This window comes from Tarenaya hassleriana, unplaced genomic scaffold, assembly GCF_000463585.1.
Source record: "Tarenaya hassleriana unplaced genomic scaffold, ASM46358v1 Cleome16, whole genome shotgun sequence".
NCBI lineage: Eukaryota > Viridiplantae > Streptophyta > Magnoliopsida > Brassicales > Cleomaceae > Tarenaya > Tarenaya hassleriana.
Window position 1 is genome coordinate 2,282,840 of NW_010965019.1, and position 11,507 is coordinate 2,294,346.

General features: G+C 39.0%; 2 protein-coding genes across 6 annotated transcripts; one reads left to right on the top strand and one right to left on the bottom strand.

Moving 5' to 3' along the window:
* Positions 1-394: 394 nt before the first annotated feature.
* Positions 395-7,920, top strand: LOC104809560 (helicase-like transcription factor CHR28). 5 transcript variants are annotated; one of them, XM_010535583.1, is made up of 12 exons: positions 395-830; positions 1,114-1,189; positions 1,365-1,733; positions 1,851-2,977; positions 3,470-3,541; positions 4,113-4,190; positions 4,278-5,190; positions 5,349-5,479; positions 5,692-5,913; positions 6,221-6,823; positions 6,947-7,156; positions 7,324-7,920. In XM_010535583.1, the coding sequence occupies exons 1-12, from the start codon at positions 681-683 to the stop codon at positions 7,432-7,434; spliced, it is 4,062 nt and encodes a 1,353-aa protein (XP_010533885.1). In that variant the 5' UTR covers positions 395-680; the 3' UTR covers positions 7,435-7,920. The 5 variants fall into 5 exon arrangements, with proteins under 5 accessions (XP_010533885.1, XP_010533886.1, XP_010533887.1 ...); XM_010535584.1 differs by having other exon boundaries at positions 1,365-1,598; XM_010535585.1 differs by having other exon boundaries at positions 1,365-1,595.
* Positions 7,921-8,037: 117 nt separating this feature from the next.
* Positions 8,038-9,255, bottom strand: LOC104809561 (caffeoylshikimate esterase). The gene has a single exon (XM_010535588.2). It carries the CDS (start codon positions 9,163-9,165, stop codon positions 8,194-8,196), a length of 972 nt encoding a protein of 323 aa, XP_010533890.1. The 5' UTR covers positions 9,166-9,255; the 3' UTR covers positions 8,038-8,193.
* Positions 9,256-11,507: the final 2,252 nt, after the last annotated feature.

Below are 11,507 nucleotides of genomic sequence, written 5' to 3' on the forward strand. Positions count from 1 at the left end.
GTTTAGAAGAATTAATGTATGTTAAAAAAATATAGTTTATTTATTTATCTGTTTAGTATATATATATATTATAATTTTGTGTATTAATTTACGATTTTTCAAAGAATGAAGTGTGTATGTTCCACGCGGTCGGTACCAATTTCATGTTATAATAACATAATATTAATGTTAATACTAAAAAAAGTCTGACCATGTTTTCAGGACATTTTCTGTTCGTTAAAAAATATATTATTATTATTTTTATCATATAGTTTTTTTTTGTCAGACGAATCAGTATGACGGCGCATTTTTTATTTTGATAATTTAATGGAAATGTCCAATGAAAAATCAAAGACCGTAACCCCGACCGTTCCTTATTTAAATCCAATTGTACGTCTCTTCCCATTGCCTTTTTCAATTCGGAGGAAACAAAAACCTAACGACGCGAAGAAAAAGTCGCGTATTTCAACCAAACTTCCTCGAACTTTCCTTGAAAATTCTTCACCCTCCTATCAAATTCTTCAATCCTTCGTCTTCCTCTTCTCTCTCTCTCTGGCCAATTCTTCACATACCCGCTTCCGGATCTGTCGGATCCACGCTCTCGTTTCTTTGGATTTGGTTTCGATCTCCTTGTTGCTTTTTTGGATTCTCGTTCTGGATCTCGCTAGCTAGGGTTTTGGTCTGGTGAAGGGTTTTGCGTGATGGGTGACGGTGGTCACGGGTTTTTGCCGTCCGCTGGGTTTCCGGCGGACGATTGTCCTAGCGTCTTCGAATTTGACTACGACGATGATCTCGCTATTGATTTCGACACGATCTATCGTATTCTTGATGAGAAGCCCGATTCTGCGGAGGTACTGGCGTCTTGTTTTGTGATACAGAAGCAAGTAGTTGGAGAATTTTGATTACATGGGTCTCTATCTTAGTTCTCGTTAATCATTTTTTTTTGGAGAATTTGGTCCATTACTTTCACCCTATTCTTCCGAGAATCATGAATGAAATCCATTGTTTTGTTGCACTGAAATTAATGTCGGTGAATGATGGTATTGATCTTGGAGTTGTTCTTTTAGTGTATATTTGGAATGGACGTATGATTCACCCAATACTAACCTCTGGTGCTCTGGTTAAAACTTTTAGGGTAGTCAAGAAAATTTATCCCGAGTTGGTTCGTCTACAGAATCTGGCGAGCTCGAAACTTCACACTTACTAAATGGTTAGTAGATGCTGAAGACATGGCTCTTTATTGGATTCCTTTTGCTTTGTCTTGTCTCAGACCTATTTAGGTTGGTGTACTTCTTGATCTGTCAGAGAATGCATCGTGATTAGTCAAGAAAATTAATGTCACTTCACTTGGCAATTGCTTTTTTTATTATGTATTTCTTGACTAGGAGGATCTCAGGAGACTTGTTGGTCTCATTCTCGGGATTCGTATAGCTCCAAAGCATTGCTTGCTGGGTCAGGGGTGCCCAGTTGTTCATTCGATGATCATGTGAAAGTGGAATCGGGACAGGGTTCTTCACCAGCTCAGACTTGTTCCGCAAGTCTTAAAGATTGGTTTTCATTGAGCCAGGGGGGGCAGTTTACGGAAACATCTGGGGTGTCTCATTCCGATATGCAAGGTTGTAGTATATCATCTGGTCCTGTTGAGAGATATGATGCTGGTTTCTCTGGTCACGGTGGCAATATGATCTTTAGTCCTTTGAATTGTAGTGTTGACACTGGGCCAAAGCGTGATGACGAGATACTTGATCTTAAATGTATATGCTTCCTATGCTAAATTTTTTGCTCCATTACTTTCGGAAAACTTCACAGTCTTCATTAATCTGATGTTAAATCCTGCGAGTTCTTCTTATGAATTTTATATTGTTTTGCAGTTACATCTTGTAGGCCCACGACTCCATATCTAAATGGCGTGTCTGAAGATGGATTTGGGATAGGAACCACACAGAATTCCTTCAATATGTCTGCTCTCTGTCATAGTTCGAACTCTCTCAGTCATGGTGCCAGTAACAGCGCCCCTTCTGCAAAATATTGCTACAATACAACTGGTGCATCCTTGTCTGGAGCTTCTCACAGTTTCTCCCATAATTCAGCATTTCGGTTTTTCCCCTATAAAGAAGAGGCTACAAATGACATGAGGAATATAGCAAGTGAGTCTCAGTCTGATACCCGGATTGTTTTTGATCGGCATGGGAGACTAGATGGTGGATCTTATGATAGAGAACCAGTTCTCGATTTATTTAGCGCAAGAGAACACAGTTTCAAGTTTGAAGGCAATCCCTTAATTTCTCCTTCATGTGCTAAATCATATAATAGTTTTGACGGGCATTTAGCAGAAATGGAACTGAGACAGCCTATTACTTACAATGCTTCAAGTGGTAATCAGATGAATAAAGTTGTCCATATGACAGATAAACCTGTTTGTAATTTGACCGAGTCAGAGAACGTGATCTACAGTTCAATCCCGGGGAAGGATCTTGTGCGTCATGAAGGATCTACAGGCGGAGAAGCCAGACAGTTTTGGTCCAGTGTCCCTAATTGTTCCTTTCAGGAAGATGCTAAGAAGGAATATACAATTATGCCATCCAAGACCGCTTCACATAGTAATGATATTGGAAACAGAAGCTCTAGTATATTTTTTGATTCAAATACCTCTCTACAATATGAAGCAGATCTTGACTCGGGAACACAAAGTTCTGAACACTTCTGGATAGGAGACAATGAACATATCCGACCTAGGAGCATGGATGCTGATCATTTGAAAGTCAGTCCTGAATCATTTCAAAGTGCTTCGTCACAGTATGAATATTTCTCCGATGATGACTCTGATGTATGTATAATAGAAACTAACAGTCTACCTGTTCTGCCTCGCCAATCCCACGTTATGCAAAAGCCAGTTTTTTCTTCACAAAATTCTGTGGTTAGTCAAACACTGAATCATTCTAGAGACTTGAAGCTTCAACCAAACAAGGAACAACTGATTTTTCAAGCTGCATTGCAGGTTAGTGGTGTGAATGGTGTTAAGCTTTCTGCCTAATTGCTCTGTACATACCTATGTTTGTTCTCCTTATGTTGCTCCCTCTCCACCCAGCCCACCCTCTTGACTCTCCTCCCCTCCTCGCTCTGAATTTGGCAGATAAATAATTGTTTTGTGGATGTGTATTTCCTTTAGTTAGAATGTATGTTTCAGTGTCTATGCATCAAGTATTAAAGTTGAAGAATACTGTTTTGGCTGAAAAAGGGGTAAGTGGTTGCTGAACATGTTCTGTTGTTGCTAGTATCTATGTGGTGTCATATGAGATTGTATTTATATGATTACAACAAATGTAGATAAACTTTATCCTCTGACATTTATTATTCTTCTTCTATGGTTGCTTCCAAGACCTACATTTTGCTATTAAATTAGTGTTCGTATGGGCCTTTAATCTTGTTGCTGATCCAGGATTCCAGATTTTAGTTGGTCTAACTGCAGTGTGTTATCATATCATAACAGGATCTTTCTCAGCCCAGATCTGAAACAAGTCCCCCTGATGGTCTCTTGGCAGTCCCACTTCTGAGACATCAGGTTTGTATATTTGGTATCGCTGATGGATAATTAAAGGCGAAAGCTTTCCCCATGGATATATTCGAGGGGCTGTAGGATTAAATTTTTTTGTTAGGGGATAGGTTCTGCCTAAATAAAAGACCAACCGAGTTCGTATCCCCATCTAGTGGGGATGCTGGGAAAGGGAATATACTAGGCCACCTATACCCCTATATTTTAATGTAGAGAGATGGATTCAAACCCGCGACCTTAGGCCCCACGGGAAATGGTTTTACCGCTGAGCCAAGTCGACCCTTCAAATAACCTAAATAACTAGGTTTAGCATCTGAAAAATTATATTCTATGGAGGAGCTGGAATTTCTGTGTTCTATTGTTCATAAATCATAATAACATTAAATTCACAGATCTTTAAGCTTTATGGAATTCAGAATATTCTGTAAAGTATTGTCTGATGTTAGAGTTTGGCTCTGGTGGTCTTTAATCTGGAGCATTTGGTAATAGCTTCAGTGGTGGTTGATGGTGTTGTGTTTTGGTTCTAGTTTATACTTGTTTGTTCTTGGAAATAAATTGACCTTGACCATTGCATGGACAGCGGATTGCTTTGTCGTGGATGGTTCAGAAGGAGACAAGTAGCTTCCCCTGTTCTGGGGGGATACTGGCTGATGATCAGGCTAGTTTCTAGTCTTCTTAGGTTTCTCAGTTATCAACTAATAAGACAATACACTTTTTCTTATTTTTCATTTATCTCTGTATGCAGGGACTTGGAAAGACAATTTCTACTATAGCGCTTATACTGAAGGAACAACGTGCACTTACTGGAGCTTGTGAAGAAGGTTCCAAAAGAGAAATTTTTGATTTAGAAGGTGACAGTGGAGAAGGGCCACTTTCGAAACTTAATGGAGGAATCGAGGAATCTAATCAATCTCAGATATCACACGATGATGACAAAGTCGGTTTACAACCTTTAGGTAAAATGAAGGGACGGCCAGCTGCTGGAACACTTGTTGTCTGTCCCACTAGTGTTTTAAGGCAATGGGCTGATGAATTACGAAAGAAGGTGACTAGTCAAGCTAATCTCTCCGTCCTGGTCTACTATGGTCCCAACAGAACAAAGGACCCCTATGAGCTTGCAAAATGTGATGTTGTCCTTACCACATATTCTATTGTAAGCATGGAAGTGCCAAAGCAGCCTCTTCTTGAAGAAGAAGACGAAGAGGAGAAAGGTAGCTCCTTGGATGATTGTGGAAATTCATCTACTGAATTTTGCACAATCAAGAAGAGAAAAAATCCTCCAGGTGCCAAAAAGAAGTGCTCAAAGCAGAGGAAAGGTGTGGACTATGCATCTCTTGAGAGATTATCTGGTGCTCTTGCAAAGGTGTCATGGTTTAGGGTTGTTCTAGATGAGGCACAGAGTATCAAGAATCGTAAAACCCAAGTTGCGAGAGCATGTTGGGGTCTTCGGGCTAAACGTAGGTGGTGTTTGTCCGGCACTCCTATCCAGAATGCAATTGATGATCTCTACAGCTACTTTAGATTTCTCAAATACGACCCTTACTCTAGCTACAAATTGTTTTGCACGACAATAAAGAATCCCATCAGTAGGAGCCCAGTGAAAGGGTATCAGAAGCTGCAGGCTGTCCTTAAAACGATAATGCTTCGCCGAACCAAAGGTCAGTCTATATTCAAAATTTATTTGTGCTAATTAATTATCCATATATGGAAAAAGAAGCTTTAGATATGTTGATGGTTTTGTTAATACTGAGATAATATGTTTTAATGTTCACTAAGGTTCCTTGTATTTTATTTTATACTGGTAAAAACACACCAGGTACACTCCTTGATGGAAAACCCATAATATCGTTACCTCCAAAGTCCATTGAATTGAGAAAAGTGGATTTCACGAAGGAGGAACGTGATTTCTACTCCAGATTAGAATGTGACTCTCGTGATCAATTCAGGGTATGGTTATCAATTCACTCTAGTATTCCATTGAATACATTCTCCACATACTATGTATGTAAAACATGAACAATAAAATATATATTCACGTACTTGTGTACAAAAACACGCATGTGGGTATTGTATATGTATGTATCTTGAAGGTTTGCTCTTCTGCATTCTTGAAATTGTTTTGGTTTGTTTGTAACTCCTAAACTTTCTGTTATTGCCAGGAATATGCAGAAGCTGGAACTGTGAAGCAAAATTATGTAAATATTTTGTTGATGCTGTTGCGTCTTCGCCAAGCTTGTGATCACCCTCTTCTCGTGAAGGGTTATGAATCTAGTTCTACGTGGAAAGCCTCGGCTGAAGTGGCTAAGAAGCTTCCTCGTGAAAAACAAGTTTTTCTTTTGAATTGCTTAGAAGCTTCACAGGCTATATGTGGCATTTGCAATGTACGATTCTCTTACCTTTGAAAACTCCCTTCACCTCATTTTCTTTTGGCTTTATGATGAACATGGAAAACATTTCCTGGAACGTTATTTCACAGTGCAAGATAGAATCTAGGTCTCAGCTGGCTGACGGAAATAATGTTTTTTATGAACAGAAATTTGGGGAACACAATGTTTTTATCTTTTGTTCTTTTACTTTTGTGGTAATGCGTAGAGGTTTATGTCTAAAAGAAATACTTGGGTTTTTGTCATTTGTTACTTTAGTTGTCAAATCTCCTAACATTTTCCTTTAACCCTTCTTCATCAACAGGATGCACCTGAAGATGCTGTTGTTTCAACCTGTGGTCACGTTTTCTGCAAGCCGTGCATTTGTGAACACCTTACTGGTGATGACAATCAGTGCCCAAGTGCAAACTGCATAGTCAGACTCACTCTTGCATCATTATTTTCCAAAGGGACACTGAACAATGCTCTCACCGAGATGAATGGGATGGATGCTCCACTGGATTGTTCCACTTCAGGCCCTGTTGGGATTGATCAGCCCTGTAATGAAAATTTCCCATATGGGTCGTCCAAAATTAAGGCTGCTCTTGCTGTCTTGCAATCGCTGGCCAAACCAAAGAATCTGAGCTTAGCAAATGATTCGAATCAGACCTCTCACAATGGAGAAGTCCAGAAACTTGAAAAGTCATCTAGTGTTCCTGATACACCTGTTAAAAATGAGGGAAATAGTCTGGATGGTTCAATCAAGATAGCAGGAGAGAAAGCCATTGTGTTCTCTCAGTGGACAAAGATGCTGGACCTACTTGAAGCTGGTCTAAGAAGTTCGTGTATCCAATATAGAAGGCTTGACGGGACAATGTCGGTTGTTGCTAGGGATAAAGCAGTCACGGATTTTAACACTCTCCCTGAGGTACATGGGAAAAACGGCATCTTAAGGACTATGGTTCTAAAATGCTATACATCGTGATGGTTTCTGTGTTTATAAAATTAGCAACAATGACATAATGACATATATTTCTGCTGGTGCATTTAGGTTTCTGTCATGATAATGTCTCTCAAAGCTGCAAGTCTTGGACTGAACATGGTGGCAGCTTGTCATGTTCTAATGCTGGACCTGTGGTGGAATCCTACGACTGAAGATCAGGCAATTGATAGAGCACATCGTATTGGACAGACACGTCCAGTTACCGTGGTGCGCTTCACAGTAAAAGATACAGTTGAAGATCGCATATTGGCCCTTCAGGTCTGCATCGGTTCTCCCTTAATTTGCTCTTTCATTGGTGTAGCCCTATTAGCTATTTGAATGAATGGTGATGCTCTCTCTATAGGAAGTGCTCTTCTTTTGAACAAGTTTAAAGCCCTTTCTTTCCCGCACATCAATTCTTACATGTCTCATATTTCTTGATGCAGCAAAAGAAGAGAATGATGGTGGCCTCTGCATTTGGAGAAGATGAAAAGGGAAGTAGGCAGTCACATCTCAGTGTGGATGACTTGAAGTATCTGTTTATGGTGGATTCATGAGAGCTGGGTGAGGATCCATGGTGCTTTTTGACATCTCTGGTACATATTATATAGGTTTCGGGTTTTTTTTTTCTTTTCTTGTGCACATTAGAAGAAACATGTACACTGGAGAAGGAGAACACATACAGCTGACACTGCTACAGGTCTCTGAAAAGGAAGGATCGATTGCCACATAGAAGCTGATTTGATTATTCCACTGGATAAGAAATGTGAAAAGTTTAGGTATTGCAGAGAAGGGTATAGACAACAGGAGAGGATGATAGCTTTTTTAGCTTTGATGGCTTCTCTACACTTTTACTCACTCTTGGTCACACACTGTATAGAGAAAGCTTAGGGGGATTGAAAATGTTTAGGCAAATTGCATTATAGGACAGATACAGTATTGAAAGTTTCCTCATTTTTTCTAGTTATATTTTTTTTTTGTGGAAAAGAAGTTGCAGGAACAATGTGATTGATCAGTCTAATATTGAATTCTCTTTGTTGGTGTCTTCAGTTCATTGGCAAAACATGGCTGATTTCAAATATGGTGCCCAAATTTACAAAAAATGGTTCATTTAATAAATCTGGAAGAAACAAAGCCTGGATCTTTTGATCAAGAACATGTGCAAATCAAAACTTTTTGAGGCTTAACAAATGCAAACGACAATCATCCAACAAGACAATATATGGTTGATAAATTTACAAATGTGGTTGGCTGATTTCATATATCTAGAACTAAAAAAGCATGGAACTTTTTGATCGAGATCATATTACAAACCATCAAACCTGTGCTCCGTTTCCGCATCTGTCATTCAACCAACCCACAATATCGTTTCGGACGATGGCAATGTTCTCGTCTGGTTCACCGAACAGCATCGAATGCAGCATCCCCTCGTAGATCTTCAATGTCTTGTCTTTGCTCTTGGCCTCCTCGTACAATGCTCTGCTCACTTCAGGGTCAGTCACAACATCTGCACTTCCATGTAACACGATGAAGGGAATGCTCACATCCTTTAACTTTTCCCCCAAGTAATCTGTAACCCTAAGAAGCTCCATGACTGTTCCAAGCCTTGGTTTCCCCCTGTATCTCATCGGATTCTTCGCAGCGATCGGCTTCTTTTCCTCCACTTTGATCGATTTCTCCAACAGATCCTCCGTCGGTACAATCGCCCAAGTGGGCAAGAATCTGGACATCAGAATCAGGATCTGATCAATCGGCCATCTGGGTCTCACCTTGTCGGAGATCTTACACATGGGCGCGACCAAAACAGCGCCTTCAAACCCTAACGTGTCGGCGAAATGTATCAGGAGACACATCGCACCGCCCATCGATTCTCCGTGCAGGAACCGAGGCAAGCCCTGGAACTTGGGGTCTCGCTTGATCGAATCGAAGAACGAGACGCAGTCTCCGATGACGGCGTCGATGGAAGGGACGTAGCCGCGGACGCCGTCGGATCTGCCATGGCCTTCGAGGTCGAGAGCGAAACAAGCGAAACCCATCTGGGCGAGGAAGATCGCAGTGGCTTGGAATGTCCAGCTGACGTCATTGCCATAGCCATGGACCATGAAGATGAGAGCTCGTGGTGGGTCTGAGATCGGAAGCCATGATCGAGTGAAGAGGTTGAGACCTCTGGGAGAATTGAAGAAGGAATTCGAACCGATTACGCCTTTGAGATTGTAGTACTCGTCTTCTGGCGTATCGCCCCAGAAGTTGATCTTTGGCTCTTGCTGATGATGATCAGATTCAGACATTGGGGAGAGGGAGAGAGAGAGATTCTCTGGATACGCATGCGTCTAGGAAATTGGGGTTTGGGCCTTCGATTGATGAGTGAACGCGGGACAAAACGCTAAACGTTGACGCTGACTTGGTTGGCGTTTGACTGCGCGACCGCGTCCTGAGGTCCAGCTCGAAGACCGGAGAAAAATAAGATTTTATTTTAGGGGAAAAAATTAAAATGAGTGATCAAGATTTCACAGGAAAATATTGTAAATTCTCAAAATTAAATTTATAAATTAAGAGATTATATCTTATTTATTTGTGACTCGATTTACTTGTGTATGCCTTTTGAAATATAATGTTATATAAAAAATTCTTTCTTTTTTGAAATTATTATCACAGGAAATAATATATATATTCTAAGATCAAATTTTACGGGTCATAATTTTTTTAGTAAAAAAGTTATTATTGACATTAAAGGATAATATGTAAGATCAAACGATACTATTATTTTACCTCATTGTAATGCTGTATTTTATGGGTGCCATGGATGATGGCAACGAACGCATTTATAGTGTTAGGTATATAATCCATTCTAAATTGAAAACATATTTACAATATTAAATCAAAACCGTTCAAATGTATAATAATATAAAAAATTATCTAAATATTAAAATAAACAAATTTATATAAAAATCCGCCATTTTTTATTCTTAAATAGATTAAAACTTATTTAATGAGAACATATATAATGTATAATAGGAATATATAAGAACCGAACTATAAATTAAGATGGATACAAATATATATATTTAGGATTAGAAGTGACAAGAATTGGATCTCTGTTTATAAATAAGATGAACTCGAACGGGATTGTATATATTAGTATTTATCCAATAATTGGTGGTCATTGAGAGGTAATAAAGTCATTTTAAAGTCATGGATTTGATTTTACTATTGGAAAGACGAGTGCAATTAATTATGTGACTAGAAGATTGACTCCGAATCTAGAAGGATTAAGTTGGTCAAAGATTCGAAGGTCTAATAAATCTCATAGTTATAAAAAAAATAAATGAAATTAAATGTAAGATTATAAGTTTTAATTAGCAGTGTAAATATAGAGTCAAAAAGGCTCTCTCGCATAATAAACTCGTGTATGGATAAGAATTGCAGGTAAAAAGACAAAAGGCTTAATGAAGCTGTTATCATTTCCGTCCGAACTCTCTTCTTATCCTAATTACCTCACTAATGACGCCACTAATTCCATGCCTTGATTATTATGTATTCCTATCAATTGCGTTTTGACCGTTGAAAGTTGAAATATAACAGTCTTTTCGCATTATTTCTCTAATTTGATTGGGGGCGGTGGCTTGGACTGGCACCTCTCTCGGTCTTATGTTTTGTTTCTTTCTTTTCAAACAAATGAATTTCTAAAATTACGTTGATTTGAAGAGTACATTCATAAATTTACATATAATTATAAATATATTAAAAGAAAATAAACATAAACGTATATAATCTTGTTTTTATCCGGATACCCATGAGAAATTCTGTCTTGGTCTAGAAAAATTCGAACCCATACCTTTTTTTTTGTCAATCACGAGGTTCACCTAGACCTTCGACCCAACCGACATCCCTTGGACCCGGAAGCAGTCTTTGAACACGCAGCTTTTGGCTACGCCTCTCCCTCCCCCGCATGTCGGATCGAACCCTTGACCTGTAAGAGGCACAGCCTCACATCCAACCCAAAGGTATCACTCGACCACAGACATGTGGGTGAACCCATACCTTTGGTCCTGGTTTTTGGTTCCATTGCACTTGTTTTCGATATCATTTGTTAAATACATGTGGTACCGGGCATTCGAAAATCAATAACTTTTAACTAGATATCAAGGGTTCGAACCCTACTTTAGGAATGAAAACAATATTTGAGATTAGTTTTTTATCGTTCCGTGCGTTGCCTAAAGATGAACAAATATTATTGGAAGGTTTAAAGGTGTCGATTCATAATTATAAACTGATTAGTGATCAATCCAAGAAGAGGAAATTAAAAATCAGCAGCTTTTAGGTAAACGTCCACCCTAGATCATATACTGTAAATATCATTTTTTGTAAGGCAAGTTAATATTTTGATCACTTTTCAAATTTTGTATGCATATATTGGACCGTTTCACAATGGGAAACGCACGCACGGCAATTACAGAGCAGATCTTAGAAGAAGAACATGCAAATGCGCATGTCGCAATTCTTTTTAGCTAGGGTTTGTATGCCTAAAACATGTATAGTGTTACTTTTTCCTTCTGTTCTTGATTTTTTTTTCCTCACACTCGCTATAGGCTTTTTGGATGCGACATATCGTGTAAAAGAGTCTGAGAGA